Consider the following 17617-nt stretch of genomic DNA (forward strand, 5'->3'; position numbering starts at 1 on the left):
GCAAACAGAGGTGGTCTGGCGGCTTGCTTGCCCACTTTCTCCTGTGCCTGAGGGGTGCCTCCAGCAGAGACCTCTTGGGCTGGATGGGGGCGGGAGAGGATGGTAGCCGGTCTCTCCGAAGCTCCGGAGACTGAGCGGGCAGCCTGAGAGGGCTGAGTGAAGCCCCATGGGTTCCATGGGTACCACTGTGCCGGCCATGGAGTCTGAGGCCATGGGCCCAGCTGCGGTGCCGTCAACATAGTCTGCACTGTAGGTGCCGGAGCCTGTCTCGCTACTAGGGAACCTTGCTCCGATCCTGAGCAGAGCCCAAGCAGTCATTCCCCTGCGACCGAGACGGGGCTGCTTGGTGGCTCTGTCCCGATCGGTACTTGTCGCCCCTCACGGAGTTGGATCTGGCTGACCTCGACGAGCATCTGGATAGGGGCTTCGGTGATGCTTGGCAGATCAGCGATGGCCTCGGGCCAGTGATCTATGCCTCATGCTTAACGAGCGGTACCGGGATGTCGAGGGTACCGGGATGTCAAGCGGGATCGGGAACTAGAGCGGGCTTGGTGTCGAGAAGATGTAGTTGCACGCGGTGACACCGCCCTGGGGGATTGGCAACTGTCTGGGGAATGGTACTATTGGTCCCTTGACTTCTCCCTGGAGCGGTACCAGTGCCGCAGAGATTCCAGGTGCCAACTCCAAAACTCCTGCAGGGGGCCCGTGCCTCCAGAGGTCTGCGCCCGATTACCGGCGAGTTGCACCTCGAGCCTCTCTGCCCTTGTCCTAGGTCTGGAGACCAGATGGGGCTATGAAGGATCTGCCTGTCACGGTCAGAAGCATGACGGCTGTGAGAGGGTGCGACGGGAAGCACTGCCAGAAAGGTGGAGATTGTGGTGGTCCCAACGCGGGTTAGCCTGGTACCTGGACCCCGCAGGGGCTGGAGCGGGCGGCACTGGGAGGGATGTAATATCTTGTGCCACTTGGAGGGTCTGGGGTAGCCGGCAGGGAGCAGGCTGGGCTACACTGCTCAATCTGAGCTGGGGCCCGAGATCCCGAAGGGAGTGAAGAGGCGCCGAGACAGGGCCTTGGTCCACCCCAGACTTGTCCCTCCCCTGGGAAGCTGGAGACCTCCTTTGCCCCATCTTCCTGAGGTTCCTGGCTGGAGCCACGGAAGGGGACCAGTGCTGGCTTACAGACAGTACCGGTGGGGTGCTGTGCACCGACGTCACAGTGCTCAGCGCCGAATCGGAGCGCTACTCCGGCATCGGGGTAAGAAGAGACTCCATAAGGAGCGTCTTCAAGTGAATGTCACGCTCCTTCTTCGTCCTGGGCTTGAAGGACTTGCAGATTTTGCACTTATCACTAATGTGACCTTCGCCCAAGCACCATAAACAACTATTATGTGGATCACTAATGGGCATGGGCCTTTTACAGTGATCACAGGGCTTAAAGCCTGGGGACCGGGGCATGCCCCATCCCGAGACGAAGTCCCTTTAGGGACCTACTAAGTCTCTAACTTAACAAATAGGTTGAACTAAATTAGAGGGAAACTGTATACAGTAATATTAGCAAGAGGCTAAAGAGTTCGAACGAACGAAAAGCAACAGCTCTAGCTGAAGCAGCACCGGTTCCATGCACCGTCACTGGAGGCAAGAAGGAGCTGAGGGTGGAGGAGGCCGGTGGCGCCCTATATGCCGTGGCATACACGCACCACTCCAGGGAGCGCCAGAGCCAGTCCCCTACAGATACTGTTGAGGGAAAAGCTTCCAGCACTGGTGCACGTGGTGAGCACACACACCTAAGTTGAATGGACATGAGCAATCACTCAAAGAAGAACTGAACCTTATTTAACTGTTTATTACTAAAACGCTGCCATCATAAGCAGACATGAATATTAAATTTAATGTTTGAACAGGTCAAATCCACACCTACTAATTAAGTTGCAATTTTAGAGAAAATGAGCCAGTTTCTAATCTCACCCGAGCAACATCCACTGGCATCAAATATCTCAGTAATACTATAGCGATAAGCACTTTAGAAATGTTAATAGATAAACTGGCAAACATCTACAAAATATCTAGTTGATGATGTGCAGTAGAAATAAGAATCTGTTATACATCTGAAAAAATACAAAAATACAGATGTGTTACGACAAGATTCAGGACTTAAATGATTCCTTTTAGTCCGCGTTGTCTTTTTAAAAATGGAGAATTCATTTTATGCTCATGAAAAGGTTTGGCATTATACAACAGTTAGAAAATATATCTGTCTTACATGTACTAGTGGACAGAGTTGACGGTTTCACAAACATTAGTGAAAAAGATAGTCCCACAAGTATTTCTGTGCTTTCTTCTATATTGGCCTCTAATGCTTGGAACACTTTCCTTCTTCTGGTCTGCCAAGCGGATAACTCTCCTCATTCAAATACCTCCTAAAGACTCAATTCTGCTAAAATGCCCACATGTGAGTCAACAATTTATTATCATATCAGCTAATATTAAAAAACCCAACCTAATGACTGAATCAGCATGGGAGAAAGACTAATCTTGGTAATTGTGTAATCTTGTTGCTATAACCCACACAGCACCCCATACCACCTATTCATTGCAATCCCCACTTGCTGTATCATGTCAGCTATTGAACAGTAAGATCCTCAAGGCAGGGATTATGTCTTCTGTAAATGGTGTGAGGTGCCTACCACATCTTTGGGCATTATAAAATGATAAATAATAATCATCATCAATATCAGGGTATTGCTGATTCAAACTCAGACCTGAATATAACGTAGATCAGAAAGTAAGTGAACTGTAAAATAGATAGCATTTGTTCAACCCCGTAAAATTGCCTTCTAGTCTGGCCACAAACTAGGCAAGGCCCAGTCCCAACGGGGGAAAGAGATGTACAAATATCCATCCATACACAAATACCAACTGTATCCCCAACAGTTGATTCAGCATTCTGTTGGGGTCCTTGTGCCACTTCTCTGAGTCCTACCTGCCATCCAAGGGCCTCTCTGAAATCCCTTAGTCCTCTGGTGGCTTTAGATTTTGAAAGCAATCTCTATCCTATCTCCATCTATAAAAACCTAGATAACTACTGCCTGCTGACCCTACACTTAAGGTACAAGCTTATTTGAGGGTGCCTTCTTTCTGGCCAGCATGGTAATCCCCATGAAGGTGTTTACTTCAGAAAAGGGAACACGTATGGCCCTGGGACTGTCAGACTTCTTTGGCAATAGGTGCTCAACCTCTGCTTTCTTAATTTCAACTGCAGAAGCAGCAAACTTATTTTCTGCAAAGACAAAATCATCTTCTATGTGGAACATTCTCTGGGCAAACCCCTCCAATTCAAAGGGTGAAATTTATCCAAGTGTAGAGGCTTTATGCACTGCTTAAGCTTTAAACATGAGTTTCAGTGGGCCTTAAGTGATCCACAGAACTTTGTGTGGGCACAGGGGTGAATTTCACCCAGAGAGGCTTACCTGGTGAATACAGGTATAACAAATCTGCAAATAGTCCCAACATTTATCATTTGCTATATTGTAGAGGTAATTGTTGTTTTGGGTGATGTAATACTATGTGTTACCCTTTGTAATTTGGGTAATCTACAACTATAGTTAACTGACCTTGCCAGGACTCTATGACCTAGGATTGCATCATTTTAAATGATGCATGAAGGAAAAATGAATGTCTCTAGCCAATTTTTGAGGTATTTTTGCTTTCAATTTTCAAACAAGTCAACTCAATCCCCCTGCAACTATATTATGGAACCTAGAGGAATCTGATGAAATAGAAATTTAAAATCTCTCTTCACAAGATGTTGATCACCAGCCCATGACATTCTGATATAAAGTTCCAAATGATTCTATCTTTCTAGGTGTGTTTAAGGATACCCTTTCAGTCAGTACTGTTTCCTGAGTGTTCAGAGGGTGACAACAATCATAAAACAAAGAAGAGCTGTTGTGGGACAACAGGTGTTAAGAAGAGACATTAACAATCAGTAGTACTCTGAAGAGAGGTTAGGAAATAGTGACTGAAAAATTGTCCCGATTATTGAGGGTGTTGGGGGGGCACATTCAATACCTTTGGGAGGGGGACAAAAGAAATGGAGCTAAAAACTGTCTGAACGGGGGAAATCACAGATGAGTGAATGAAGTAGGAGAAAGTTTGCTGATTCTCTCCCTTTCCTTCTTCTAGGCTAAAACCAACAGCTATTATATCATGCCCCAATCAGGTTCCTCTGAAATGCTGGTCATGGTTACCATCAGAGGCACAAAGCCAGTGTACCAAAAGTGGGGAGTGTTCTCTCCCAGAAATTTCTAGAGAAACTAAATTCATAATGTTGGATTCTTTGCACGTTTGCATTGACCCCATAAAGAAAGTCTTTGGATTAAAAAAATTAAAATAAATCCCACATAGGAATACTATATAGATACTAAGCATAAACAAAACAATTGTATATTTGTTCTTTCCAAAAAGCTGACTCCCAAGAGATTTTGCTGGTTTATGGAAAATTTAGTACTTATATTCTATGTATATTGATAACCTATGGAAAAGATACATTTTAGTTTTGAAATCCCACTCAGCCTTTTTCATGGAGCAGATTTCATGTTTGCAACGGCTGAAACATTCTGCTGAAAAGTAGTTTCTTAAGCTTTAATCTTATAAAGATTCTTTATTGAGATCAGGAAAATTGCTTAGAGTAGCATTTAATTCAAGTTCCTTATAACTATGGTGAAGCAGACAAATAATTGAAAAAGCAATGCAGAATTACTGCATAATATTTAATGTGAGACACTTTTACCAAAATAAGAGACTCACATGGAGGCAAATTCTCAAATGGGATTGTTGAATAGACCAGGAACTATTCATAATCAGTAAATTCAGACAAAAAACCACATATACCCTTGCACCTGGTACCAAATCAACCAATAGCACCAGGTCCTGTAATGAGAGGCAGTGACAGGCTTCCACAGAAAAGTGGCCAGTACTCCACCAGAGTTTATATATTTAACAAGTCTGTCCTCTGTAAAGAAAGTCGTTTCACACACAACTACCAGTTTCTTTATTCTGAGTATTCAGCCTGGGAAAATCAAGGCATCTATTCTTTCTATGAATGACAAAGGGCAATCTTTTATGAGGCAGCTGAGAGAACTTTGCAGATATTTCTGTGCAGAACACTTATTGTAATGTTGCCCAGCCAAGGCTCCATGTAGATATCCTTTTTGTGTAAGCAGTATAGCGATGCTACTAAAACATGGTGTCAAGTCATTTCCTTGGACACATTTTCTCAACCAATATTGTAAAGGGCATTTATTTTTGCAAGACCTGTTGGCAAACTGTGACCTTGGGCATTTTACTGTGATAACATTCCTGCTTTGTTTTTATGCATCACATGAAGATTTGGGATTTCTAACTCCATACACTATATAAGCACTAAGAAGGAAAAGTAACGAACAAACAAAAACAGATCTCTCAACAAGTATGGAGTTTTGGAAGTTTTTGTTAATAGTTCATGGACAAGGGTTCTAGATTCTGAGAGGGAAAGCATTCTTTTTCTAAATGATTAAAAGATGAAACTGAAAGAGAGTCTGAGTCTTTTGAATTTCAGTAAATACCCACATAGCATGCACGGCCTTGTCAAGGTGCTATTTTACGGCATGATCAGCAGGGTGAGATTAAGATTCTACAGTTCATTCCCTCCCAGCGGTCTGACATTTGGAAAGAGTTTGGCGTGTACCGCAAAGAAATCAGTGAAGCTCCTTTCTTCTAGAAAAGATAAAGGATGGGGGCAGCCAACTATCACATCTACAAAAGTGACCTCTGAAGACTAAATGAAGGAATTTTGTACATGGCACGGTCCTTCTCTCTTTTTCAGACAACAAATCAATATATATCTTCTATAATGCTCAAAATATGCAGCTGAAAGCATCACTCATCACAGCTGTTCCCCAGCTTCAAAGCCTTTCCTTAACAGTCTAACTGTGAATTAGAGAAAGAAATCTCCATTAACTACAGAATACCTCAAGTAGCAAGGGTGAGAGGGCTGTTCGTCAGCAAGTTATGCAATTTAAACTTGAAAGACAAAAAAAAAAAAAAAGAGAATTTATAGTATATCGCAAATTGAATGCCTGTTAGCCTTGCAGTTGGGGTATTCTATACATTATTCTAAAGTTAATGGAATTTCTGCACTCTAATTTATAACTAACCTTTTGTACTCCTGTATTTTGAAATCTATTCCCCTATACTAATAAACAAACATTGGAGACAAAGGACACTTCAGGAGGAATCTATAACATGAGGGAGTGAATGTGTGTGTAAGAAGATGGATGTATGGATGCAGGTGAAAACCCAAATGACCTGCAGAAACAAAGAGGAACACATTGATATCAGCGGCAAGATTGACAATTTCCACTATTAAGGAAAAGAAATACGGAGAAACCCCATGAAACTGTAGTAAATTCAAAAAGACGTGAAGAAGCTAACGCCTAACTAGGAATATATTACAGCCCAAATCTGCTGATGTTATGCGAGTGAAATTCCCAATGAAGTTACTAGGAGTCATATATAGGACAGATTACAGGATTGGGCCCTAAAATGGAAAGAGACGGCCACTTGTGGTTGTGATTACCCCTTATACATTTTACACATTTAAAATGGCTGCTCTCTGGGCCCAGGTTCCTAATAATTCCATAATTTTTACATTTTTTTCCTTGAGAAAAAAATGTGAAAAATATGTGATTTCCTTAAAATCACAGCACCACAGCAAAAATACAGCTCTGATTAAGTCCCAATCTGTTGTGCACTTTACCACACCAGATTCACGCACTGAGTAGATCCACGAGTGCAATCTCTCCTATCCCATGCTGTACTGCTGCTCCATACACCACAGAGCTTCTGCCACCAACCATTCCTGCATATCACCCCAGTTATTTGGTTATTTGGGCTGTATACTGTGGTGAAGGTTCAGTCTGTCGTGATAGAAAAATAAGTCATTTCTGAGTTCCACGAGTCCTAAAACCACACATCTTCCACCGTTAATTGGTTTTTCATTATTTTTTGTAACTAAAAAGTTTGATTTAATTAGTAGTTAACATTTCTAAAAACTAAATTAAAAAAGCCAGTAGCTTCTGACACGGTCTCATAAAAACGTAAGACTGGCCATACTGTGTCCGACCAGAGGTCCATCCAGCCCAGTATCCTGTCTGCCAACAGTGGCCAATGCCAGGTGCCCCAGAGGGAGTGAACCTAACAGGTAATGATCAAGTGATCTCTCTCCTGTCATCCATCTCCATCCTCAGACCACCAGAGGTTAGGGACACCATTCCTTACCCATCCTGGCTAATAGCCATTAATGGACTTAACCTCCATGAATTTATCCAGTTCTCTTTTAAACCCTGTTATAGTCCTAGCCTTCACAACCTCCTCAGGCAAGGAGTTCCACAGGTTGACTGGGCACTGTGTGAAGAAGAACTTCCTTTTATTTGTTTTAAACCTGCTGCCCATTAATTTCATTTGGTGGCCCCTAGTTCTTATATTATGAACAAGTAAATAACTCTTCCGTATTCACTTTCTCCGCACCACTCATGATTTTATATACCTCTATCATATCCTCCCTTAGGCTACATCTACACTACAGGGGGGAGTCGATTTAAGATACGCAAATTCAGCTACGTGAATAGCGTAGCTGAATTCAACATATCGCAGCCGACTTACCCCGCTGTGAGGACCGCGGCAAAATCGACCTCCGCGGCTTCCTGTCGACGGCGCTTACTCCCACCTCCGCTGGTGGAGTAAGAGCGTCGATTAGGGGATCGATTGTCGCGTCCCAACAGGACGCGATAAATCGATCCCCGAGAGGTCGATTTCTACCCGCCGATTCAGGCGGGTAGTGTAGACCTAGCCTTAGTCTCTTCTTTTCCAAGCTGAAAAGTCGTAGCCTCTTTAATCTCTCCTCATATGGGACCTGTTCCAAACCCCTAATCATTTTAGTTACCCTTCTTTGTACCTTTTCTAATGCCAGTATATCTCTTTTGAGATGAGGAGACCACATCTGTACGCAGTATTCAAAATATGGGCGTACCATCGATTTATATAAGGGCAATAAGATATTCTCTGTCTTATTCTCTATCCCTTTTTTAATGATTCCTAACATCCTGTTTGCTTTTTTGACTGCTGCTGCACACTGCGTGAACATCTTCAGAGAACTATTCATGATGACTCCAAGATCTCTTTCCTGATTAGTTGTAGCTAAATTAGTCCCCATCATATTGTATGTATAGTTGGGGTTATTTTTTCCAATGTGCATTACTTTACATTTATCCACATTAAATTTCATTTGCCATTTTATTGCCCAATCACTTAGTTTTGTGAGATCTTTTTGAAGTTCTTCACAATCTGCTTTGGTCTTAACTATCTTGAGCAGTTTAGTATCATCTGCAAACTTTACCACCTCACTGTTTACCCCTTTCTCCAGATCATTTATGAATAAGTTGAATAGGATTGGTCCTAGGACTGATCCTTGGGGAACACCACTAGTTACCCCTCTCCATTCTGAAAATTTACCATTTATTCCTACCCTTTGTTCCGTCTTTTAACCAGTTCTCAATCCATGAAAGGATCTTTCTTCCCTCTTATCCCGTGACAACTTAATTTAGAGCCTTTGGTGAGGGACCTTGTCAAAGGCTTTCTGGAAATCTAAGTACACTATGTCCACTGGATCCCCCTTGATCACATGTTTGTTGACCCCTTCAAAGAACTCTAATAGAGGCCCTCAGTGACAGTGTTGCAGCCGAGGAGAAACTGCCTAATTAGGATCTGGGGGTTAGCCCTGAACTTTGTACTTGAAATCTTTACAACCTTTAGCTTTCCCTTCCCTCCCTCAACACCTCCTAAGTTTGTTTATATCACATATATCACAATACATCAAGTTCACCACATATCACATTAATATCATTAATGCACACAAACTATTAACTACTCAGGGTAAATGCCAATAAAAAACAACAAACCAAATATTTTTACCACATCTACAGGACACTGACCTGCTTTGCCCATTTCCCCTTTTCTCAAGGATCCTTCAGCCTGGCACCCAACTCTGTGACGAAGCCTGCTTAGCACCAGTGAAGCTCCCCACATTCAGACTGACAACGTTCTGAGCTGAGATGAGGGAATCGAAGTTAAAATCCAACCCATCTGCATCCATGAGTTCACTGCGGATAATGGACTCCATGTCACATTCCAAGCTTCCATTGAAAATATCCAGGTCCAAATCGCTTGGGAATTTATCATGCCCCATGACTGGAAGGTTCACACTAGTGGAATACAAAGAAGAGCCTGAGAGTGAGTCAGAAAGGGTTTGCATAGACTGATTGAGGGGTGACTGCTGCTGGTGTTTGGCCGACCCTAAGTTGTTCGTATCATTTAAGCCCATGTTACTGATGGAATTTGACAAGGCACGACTGCCACCAAGAGAAGAATTCTGAGATTGATGCTGGTGGTGGAGCAGGTTCTGATTGACCAAACTTCCCTGGTTGGACTGAGCAGCAAATGACATCATTGGATCACTACGAAGCATGATACTCCTGCGTGAATTCTGGGCAGACACAGCAGTGCTGGCTTGAGACATGAGTGGATCAGACTGCGTCATCATGACATCACTGTGACTAAGTGACTCAGATGCCAGCAGATCCTGCAGCGTCTGGTTGTTATAATGAGAAATGGAAGAAAAGGTAGCTTGCTTGTTCTCTTGAATGGTCTGCATGGGAGACTGACGAAGGGAATTCAGAGATGATGGTCCAAACACAGCACTGTTGAAATTACTTGATGGAGAACCAAGTCCGGAACCTTTGGAACCATATGGAAAACTGGAGCTTCTTTGCATGAGCCCCCCTGATGGTGACTGCTGGGGAGAGGGGAGCGTTATATTGTCCAAAAGATCATCCATGATGAGGTTATCTGTCAGTCCATCATTCAAGTTCATTGTGCCTGCCATATCAGTCAACCTAGGCAACTCAACAGTACATGGTTTATTTACCGATGGGGACATGCTTGATGGACTATTGTACAGCATTGGAGAAAGTGGAGCATCGTCATCCTGAACGTCATCTAGTTCGGTACTCGCCAATATCGGTGACAAACGGCCACTTATTGTACTGGCATTTGAATTTGTACGAGAGCGGAAATCTGTCCAAGCATCCAGCTCATCACTGCTGCGGGAAGTTGGGCTCCCTGGCCACTTGGAAAGTTGAGACGGGCTGTCCTCGGTAGCTTCTTGTGCAGCTTGCAGGGCTGCCTTTTTCTTAGCTGCTCGGCCTCTGCTCTTTGTGTATTTGTTGCTATTGTCCATTGAAACAGCGCGTCTCCGTGGGGGCTTCCCACCTTTTCCACCATCTGGATTAATCATCCACCAAGAGCTTTTCCCAGTTCCTTCATTCTGTACCCTGATGAATCGACTGTGAAGTGACAAATTATGCCGGATTGAGTTCTGTGGGAAAGGAATACAACAAAAAGTCAGGGCAAGTACCATTTCCTCTGCTAGTCTCATCTCAATCACGCAAGCCCAAAATTAAACGAAACTTTGAAATCCGATCAAAACACTGGGCTGCTCTGGACATTCTGCACTGCTCAGGCAGGGGTCAGATACTGGTTGTAAATCGTGAGCAGGGAGTTCTCCTTGTGCAGAATGCCATGCTGCCGTAAAGCAGAGCCAACTCCTGTGCCAGCTTCTCTGCCCTCACCCCTCCTCACCCTTGACATAGAGAGCACTTCCAGGGAGAAGGAATGTGGCAGAGCTCCACTCTGCTGTGCCCATCCTCCACTGGTGTAACCATCACCCGTGCTAGAGACTGCAGGACGAGGGAGCTGCAACTGACACCCTGACAACCCACCCTTCCCCTGGACTGTAGGTTGCTCATACTTCCAAATCATTCAACAGCAACAAACAAACAAACAAACAAACAAAAAGCCGCATCAACAACTGCTAAGCCCTGGTAGAGCTGTACCGCTTCTATTTTTGACTGAATAAAATGTCCTGCATACAGATTAAATTATCAGTTACTATTGTTCCAACTCTCTCAAAATGAGAACTGCAAACACTTCAATAAAGGTGATTGAAAGGCTGTCTACTCTCATTGCAGCTTCTGTAAGTACCTTTGTATTCTTTACTGAAATGCAATTTTATACATGTATTATAACAATACTCCAGTGCAAATCACAACTGCTTTCCTTCCTCCTCCTATAGAACTGCACACTGGAGGTGGGATGTACTTTTTCTTTCCATTGTTGGAATTTGAATTATATATTCAGGGTAGCTGGTCTGTTGCTCCCCGTACCCACAGCATCCTCATAGTCTCCCAAAGTTGGAATGCCATTATGCACGATAAGATCATAAGCACAGCAGGCTGCTAGTAACAGAAATCTAGAGTACCCATAAAAGGTCCAATGAAACTCAAATCCTGCCAGGTGCCATCAGAACACTGGGAACAAGAAATGAAAAACAGTACTGTATTCTGCGTATGCATTCTCAAAAAAGTGGCGTGACTTCACACTATGGTGATTGAACCCAGTACAAAATCCCGAGAGAGACCCAGAAAACTAACTCCCAATAACTCACGTAAAATGACACCAGACTTACACAAGTGTAACTGAGATCAAAATCTCACTCTAGATCCTCTGCTTAAAATACAGCTAAAAAGACCATAAGAAATTTGCTAATAAGAATTTGTATGTTTTTTTATTTTATGCGCAAGTTAAAGAGTTTTGGAGCTATGCCATATTATTTTGGCAAACCAGTTGTACTAATGCTGTATGTTAAATTTGAACAAGTTTTAAGTCATAGATGTTTTTAAAATATTGGCAAACATCAGCTGTATCTTTGTGGAGGATACAAATACATGTGTTCCACCAGCATGTTTTAAAAAGAGAAAGTCAACAGTCTCTCATTGTAACCAAACAAGCCAGAATAAGTGTTTTCCATTTACAATGCACTGAAGGGATTCCAGTTTCAATTGGACAAAGAACACACACAACCAAACAATTATTCATAAACACATTAGCATTCATACTATTAACATAAAGGGATGTTTGACGTAAATGAACTGAAGACACATTGGCTGTGTGAAGAAATGTAGCCCAGATTTTTTTTTTTCCATTTTGTTGATGGTAAATACATTTTTTTCATGTTGTATTTTTGGTCAGTTTCAGGACTGACCTTCCCCGCCCCACCTCTCTCAAATTCTTCTCACACATGGACAGCAGAAACATTCTTGTTTACCACTCATGAAAAAGAAAAATTAAACTACAAAACAGGAGTTGTTCTTTTTAAACAATTTGCACAGCATAACAAACAAGACTCCATAATGACACTAAAGTTCCGTTTGTATCAGCACCTCAATTATACACTCTTATATTTCCAAGGGACTATAATACCTTGAAAAAATTATTTTGGGTTCATTCTCAGCATAAAAGTTCCTCAGTCTACCCAGGAGGGAATTTTTTTATTATTGAATTAGTGAGATTATAACTATATTTAGGGTCTGGCAGAAATATGTTTTAAATTATATTAACCAGATGCCACTACCCACTTTCTCACTCTCCCCCAACAGGGCTCTTAAATAAATCATTTGAGTTTTTAAAATTTAACTAACATGTCCTACCTGATGCTCCAATCCTGCAACTGGGTCCATGTGGATGGATTCTTATGCCCATGCCTTGCTGGCTTCAATGGGGCTCTGTGCAGGAAGTATTTATGTTTGTCCACATGGATCCAGTTGTAGGATCAGGCCTAACTAGGGTTGCCAACTTTCTAATCACACAAAACCGAAAACTCTTGCCCCGCACCCGCCCCTCCCCTTCGCCGAGGCCCTGCCACCTGCTCACTCCATCCCCTCCTCTCTGTCACTTATTCTCCCCCACCCTCATTCACTCACTCATTTTCACTGGGCTGGGGCACGTGGTTGGGGTGTGGGAGGGGGTTAAGGCTCTGGTTGGGGGTGTGGGCTCCGGGGTGGGGCCAGAAATGGGAGATTCAGAGTGTGGGAGGGGCTCTGGGTTGGGGCCAGGGATGAGGGGTTTGGGGTGCAGGAGGGAGCTCCAGTCAGGGGCTGAGAGGTTCAGAATGTGGGAGGGAGCTCCAGGCTGAGGCAGGAGGTTGAGGTGCGAGGGGCTGTGTGTGGCATGTGGGCTCCTGGAGGGAGTTTGGGTACAGGATGGGCTCAGGGCTGGGGCAGAGGCGCGGGGTGTGTGTGTGTGCAGGGTGCAGGCTCAGGGAGGGAGTTTGGGTGTAGGGGGGCTCAGGCTGGGGCAGAGGGTTGGGGTGCAGGGAGCAGGCTCCGCAGGTGGTGCTTACCTCAGGGAGCTCCCTGAAAGCAGCGACATCCCTCGGCTCCTAGGTATAGGGGCCGCTAGGCGGCTCTGTGCTGCCTCCACCCGCGGGGAACTGTGGCCAATGGGAGCTGCAGAGCCAGAGTGGGGACAGCACATGGATCCCCCTGGCCATCCCTCCACTTAGGAGCCAGAGGGACATATTGCCTGCCAGCCTCACCAACCAGACTTTTAATGGCCCAGTCAGCAGTGTTGACCAGGGTCCCTTTTTGACTGGGCTTTCCGGTCGAAAACCAGACACTTGGCAACCCTAGGCCTAACTGCACACAAACAGTAAGAAAAAGTCACTCAGAACCACTATAACAAGAGCACAACAAAGCCTGGACACACAAGTAAACTGGCCAGTGATTATGCTAAAGAAAACAATCTTCTTACGGAAGGAAACCAGTAAAGAAAACAAGAGTTGGTATGTAAATGGCACTTTATGTAACTTAAGACATACAAACAAACTGCCTGAAATATCAGTCGCCACCCATTTTCAATGCAAAAGCATTGCACTGATGTTTGCCAGCTCTAACCATATCACATAAATCCCTGACATGCAAAATGCTGAGTGGCCTCACTTGCATTGACTTCATGGAGTAGAGAGAATTTAGCAGCTTACAGGATCAGGTCCTAAATGTGTGGGGGTGGGAAGGGGGAAGGAGATGTAATTTGCATTTTTATATGGATCATCATCTCTTTGAGACAGTGTTGGTATTACAGAAATAAAAAAATAAAATAATTTTTCCACTGAAAATTGGTGGTTATGAGAAATCCAAGCAGTTTGTTTTCATTTAAGTTACACAAAGTGCTATTTACATACCAGCTCTGGTTTTCCTTTACTGGTTTCTGTAAGAAGATTGTTTTCTATAGCATAATTGCTGCCAATTTACTTTTGTGTCCCACCCCACTGCCACCCTGTTCCTCTCATGACTCTCTGCTTCCATAAACAAAGGGATCTCCCATTCCCCTTTCAAATACTTCCTTAAAACAAATTTATTTTGTGTAGCCTTTCCACATTACGCTCCTCACAATGTCGTGATACCTTCTGTCCCATGTATCACATCTATCCAAGTTGGACTGAATTCTGGCCTGATCCTGCTAGTCTTTCTCTTGTTAGCATTCCCACTAAAGTCAATGCGACTGATCATTCTCATGCGCAAAGGCTATAGAATCTGTCCATCAGCTTGTAAAGTGAGAGTGACCCTCTCTTTTACAGGATTTCTGAAGTGTCACGTGGACTTATATCACTGTCATAAAAAAACGTAAAAGATTCTGAAAAGAATATTCACTCACAAAAATCTGCATTCGAAATATATCATCCTTGTGACAAACCACAAAGGGACCTCCCCCAGGAAAATGCCAAGTGAGGATTCAATCCGACTCCATTCAAATCAACTGGAGTTTTGCCTTTGATGCGAATGGGAGCAGGATTAGGCTATTAAGATGAAAATGTAATAAATCATTCCACGCCCAATGAGATGCTTTAAAGATACTACAATGGCGCTCTCATGGCACTGTACTGGAGGATATATGCATGAGACAGATGCTAATCATGTTGTTTAATGAATCAGTGGAATGGGGCTCAGATACCTCAGTGATGGGCGCAATATAAGGATCTGGATAAGAACAGAATAGAAAAAATATGGTGCATTCCTCCCTTTATTGTCTACGGTGCCCAAAGTGTACTATATGATTTATTAACAGATAGAATATGTGGTCCTTACAGTTTAAAATCAAATGTATACAGTACTTATGTGTATGTATAGGTGCCTAGCACAACAGGGCCCCAATCCCTCAATGGGGATCTAGGCACTTCTGCGCTACAAATAGTAAATAATAAAAATAATAGATTCAACACAAAAAGGAAGAACAAAAGGAAAGATGTCATGAGAGAAAGATGGTGGTAAGACAATAAGAAAATGCTGAGGCTTTGTTTGGCTGCACATTTCTCAAAGTTACAGGCGACTCAATTATTTGAACATTGGTGTTAGTGATTATGGATTTTAATGGGTGGGAAAGGCTGAGATGGGTACTGAGCAGAATTGGAGTTGGGACAGGTTGTGGTGTTCCTGATGAGATGCATGATAAGCAGGGGGAGTGAGGCTGGACAGCAAGAGGGCATGAGGTCAGAGAGTCAGCAAGATGTTAGAAGCAACTGGAGATGCCACTGTCAAGATGAAAAGTCCAGGAAGAAGAGAGTCCAGATGAAGTCAGGAGGCTGCTGCGTCTGAACCTTGGCTCTTGCTGCTGCAAGTGGCTAAAGAACTCTGTTGGGATTTCTGGGGGGAGAGGGAAGACCTTTTATAGACCTTTCCAGGAAGGAGAAGTCTGGTGGAGGTGGGCCACACGGGTGGGAGGAAATGCTTGGGGCCTGAAACTCATCTAGTGGAGCTATGAAAGTGCGGATGGAGTGTCAAATTCTCTTCCTTGGTTCCTTTGCTGTCTGCTTTCTTCTGTCTGTTATTATCTCAACCTTTAATTTTTCATATATTGTAGTTTTGTATGTGAAAAGGACAGAACGCTGTATGCTAGGACAGGACCCATTAGCATACAATGGTCCATTCATAATGAATCAGCAGACCAGTGCTCAGATCAACAGCACTGACGGAGGTAATACTTTTATAGAACCCAGAGCTATATTTTCAAATGTTAATGAGTAAACTTTTATCCACTGCACAAAACTTCCTTAAATCAGTCCTTCAAAAAATCAGCTATGTTTTGCTCTAGAAAATGAATGTACAGTACCTATTATGTCCTGATAATTTATTTCTCTGACCATTTTTGATAGGATTACAAAACGGTAGGATTGCATACAGGGCATTTTATCATTTCCAAAATATTATATACCAGACATGATATAGACACCTAACTGCTCCTTGCCGCAAAGGCTTGCAATTGTAAAGTATTTCAGCATTTTATCCTCATCAAGCAAAACTGGCAGATCCCCATGTCTTTAAAAATGCAAGAATTTCCCCACCCCTCCTAGCCAGTGTCTGTTTCAGTCTCTTCCAAACTGTGTTTACCTTGTGGAGCCCATCCATTAACTCAGACACCAGCTGCAAGTGCTTCCACAGGAATACAGAGACTTTTTTGTCTGGAAGCAACATATGGTATCAATTTATCATTCTCAACAACGCAACAAGGAATCCACTCACTTTAAAAATAAAAAGAGAGTTGTGTAACTTAAATCTTCAAAGCCCCCCCTCCCTTTTATTTAAAAAAAAAGTCTGAAAATTATCAACAACGCAACAAGGAATCCACTCACTTAAAAATAAAAAGAGAGTTGTGTAACTTAACTCTTAAAAGCCCCTGTTTAAAAAAAAAAAGCCTGAAGATTAGCATGATGAGGTACAGCTGGTGAATGCTGAGACTAAGTTACATGTCCCTCAAATAATTCTACTAGTCTGCTGAGGCATGATTTCCCTTTATAAAAGCTGTGTTGACCCTTCCCCAACAAATCCTGTTTATCTACGTGTCTGATAATTCTCTTCTTCAATTTGTTCTTCAATTAGTTTCAATTTGCCTGGTACCGAAGTTAGTTTTACAGGATCACCTCTGGAATATTTTTTAAAAATCAGTATTGCATTAGCTATCCGCCTCTCCCCTGTTACAGAAGCTGATTTAAATGATAGGATACATACCACAGTTAGTAGTTCTGCAATTTCATATATGAGTTTCTTTGGAACTCTTGGGTGAGTACCACTTGGTCCTGGTGACTTATTACTGTTTAATTTATCAATTTGTTCCAAAACTTCCTCTATTGATACCTCAATCTGGGACAGTTACCTAAAAAGGATGGCTCAGGGAAGGAATCTCCCTCATATCCTCTGCAGTGAAGACCGATGCGAAGAATTCATTTAACTTCTTTGCAATGGCCTTCTCTTCCTTGAGTGCTCTTTCAGCATCTCGATCCTCTAGTGGCCTAACTGATTGTTTGGCAGGCTTCCTGCTTCTGATGTACTTAAAAACTTTTTGCTGTTAGTTTTTGTGTCTTTTGCTAGTTGTTCTTCAAATTCTTTTGTTCTTTTTTTGCCTGCCTAATTATACTTTTACACTTTCCTTGTCAGAGTATATGCTCCTTTCTATTTTCCACATTAGGATTTGACTTTTAATTTTTTAAAGGATGTGTTTTTGCCTTTAACCACCTCTTTTACACACTGTTGTTTTACTCGGTGAAGAGCCAACTTGTTAGCGTTGGAAGGACCTTTCCTACATAGCTCCACAGGACTGCCGTGTTCCTCTGGTTCAAGAAATTTAAAAGATCC

At 43.0% G+C, this 17617-nt stretch overlaps 1 protein-coding gene across 2 annotated transcripts in view; it reads right to left on the bottom strand.

Annotated features, from left to right (window-relative positions):
* FOXO3 (forkhead box O3) overlaps positions 1–17617 on the bottom strand; it is a 150374-nt gene that overhangs the window by 22668 nt on the left and 110089 nt on the right. For both annotated transcript variants that reach the window (XM_034765918.1, XM_034765919.1), the window contains exon 2: positions 9029–10470. In XM_034765918.1, coding sequence (XP_034621809.1) covers positions 9064–10470 — 1407 coding nt within the window. In that variant the 3' untranslated portion in view covers positions 9029–9063. The remainder of the gene's footprint in view (positions 1–9028; positions 10471–17617) is intronic.

This window comes from Trachemys scripta, chromosome 3 (genome assembly GCF_013100865.1).
Source record: "Trachemys scripta elegans isolate TJP31775 chromosome 3, CAS_Tse_1.0, whole genome shotgun sequence".
NCBI lineage: Eukaryota > Metazoa > Chordata > Testudines > Emydidae > Trachemys > Trachemys scripta.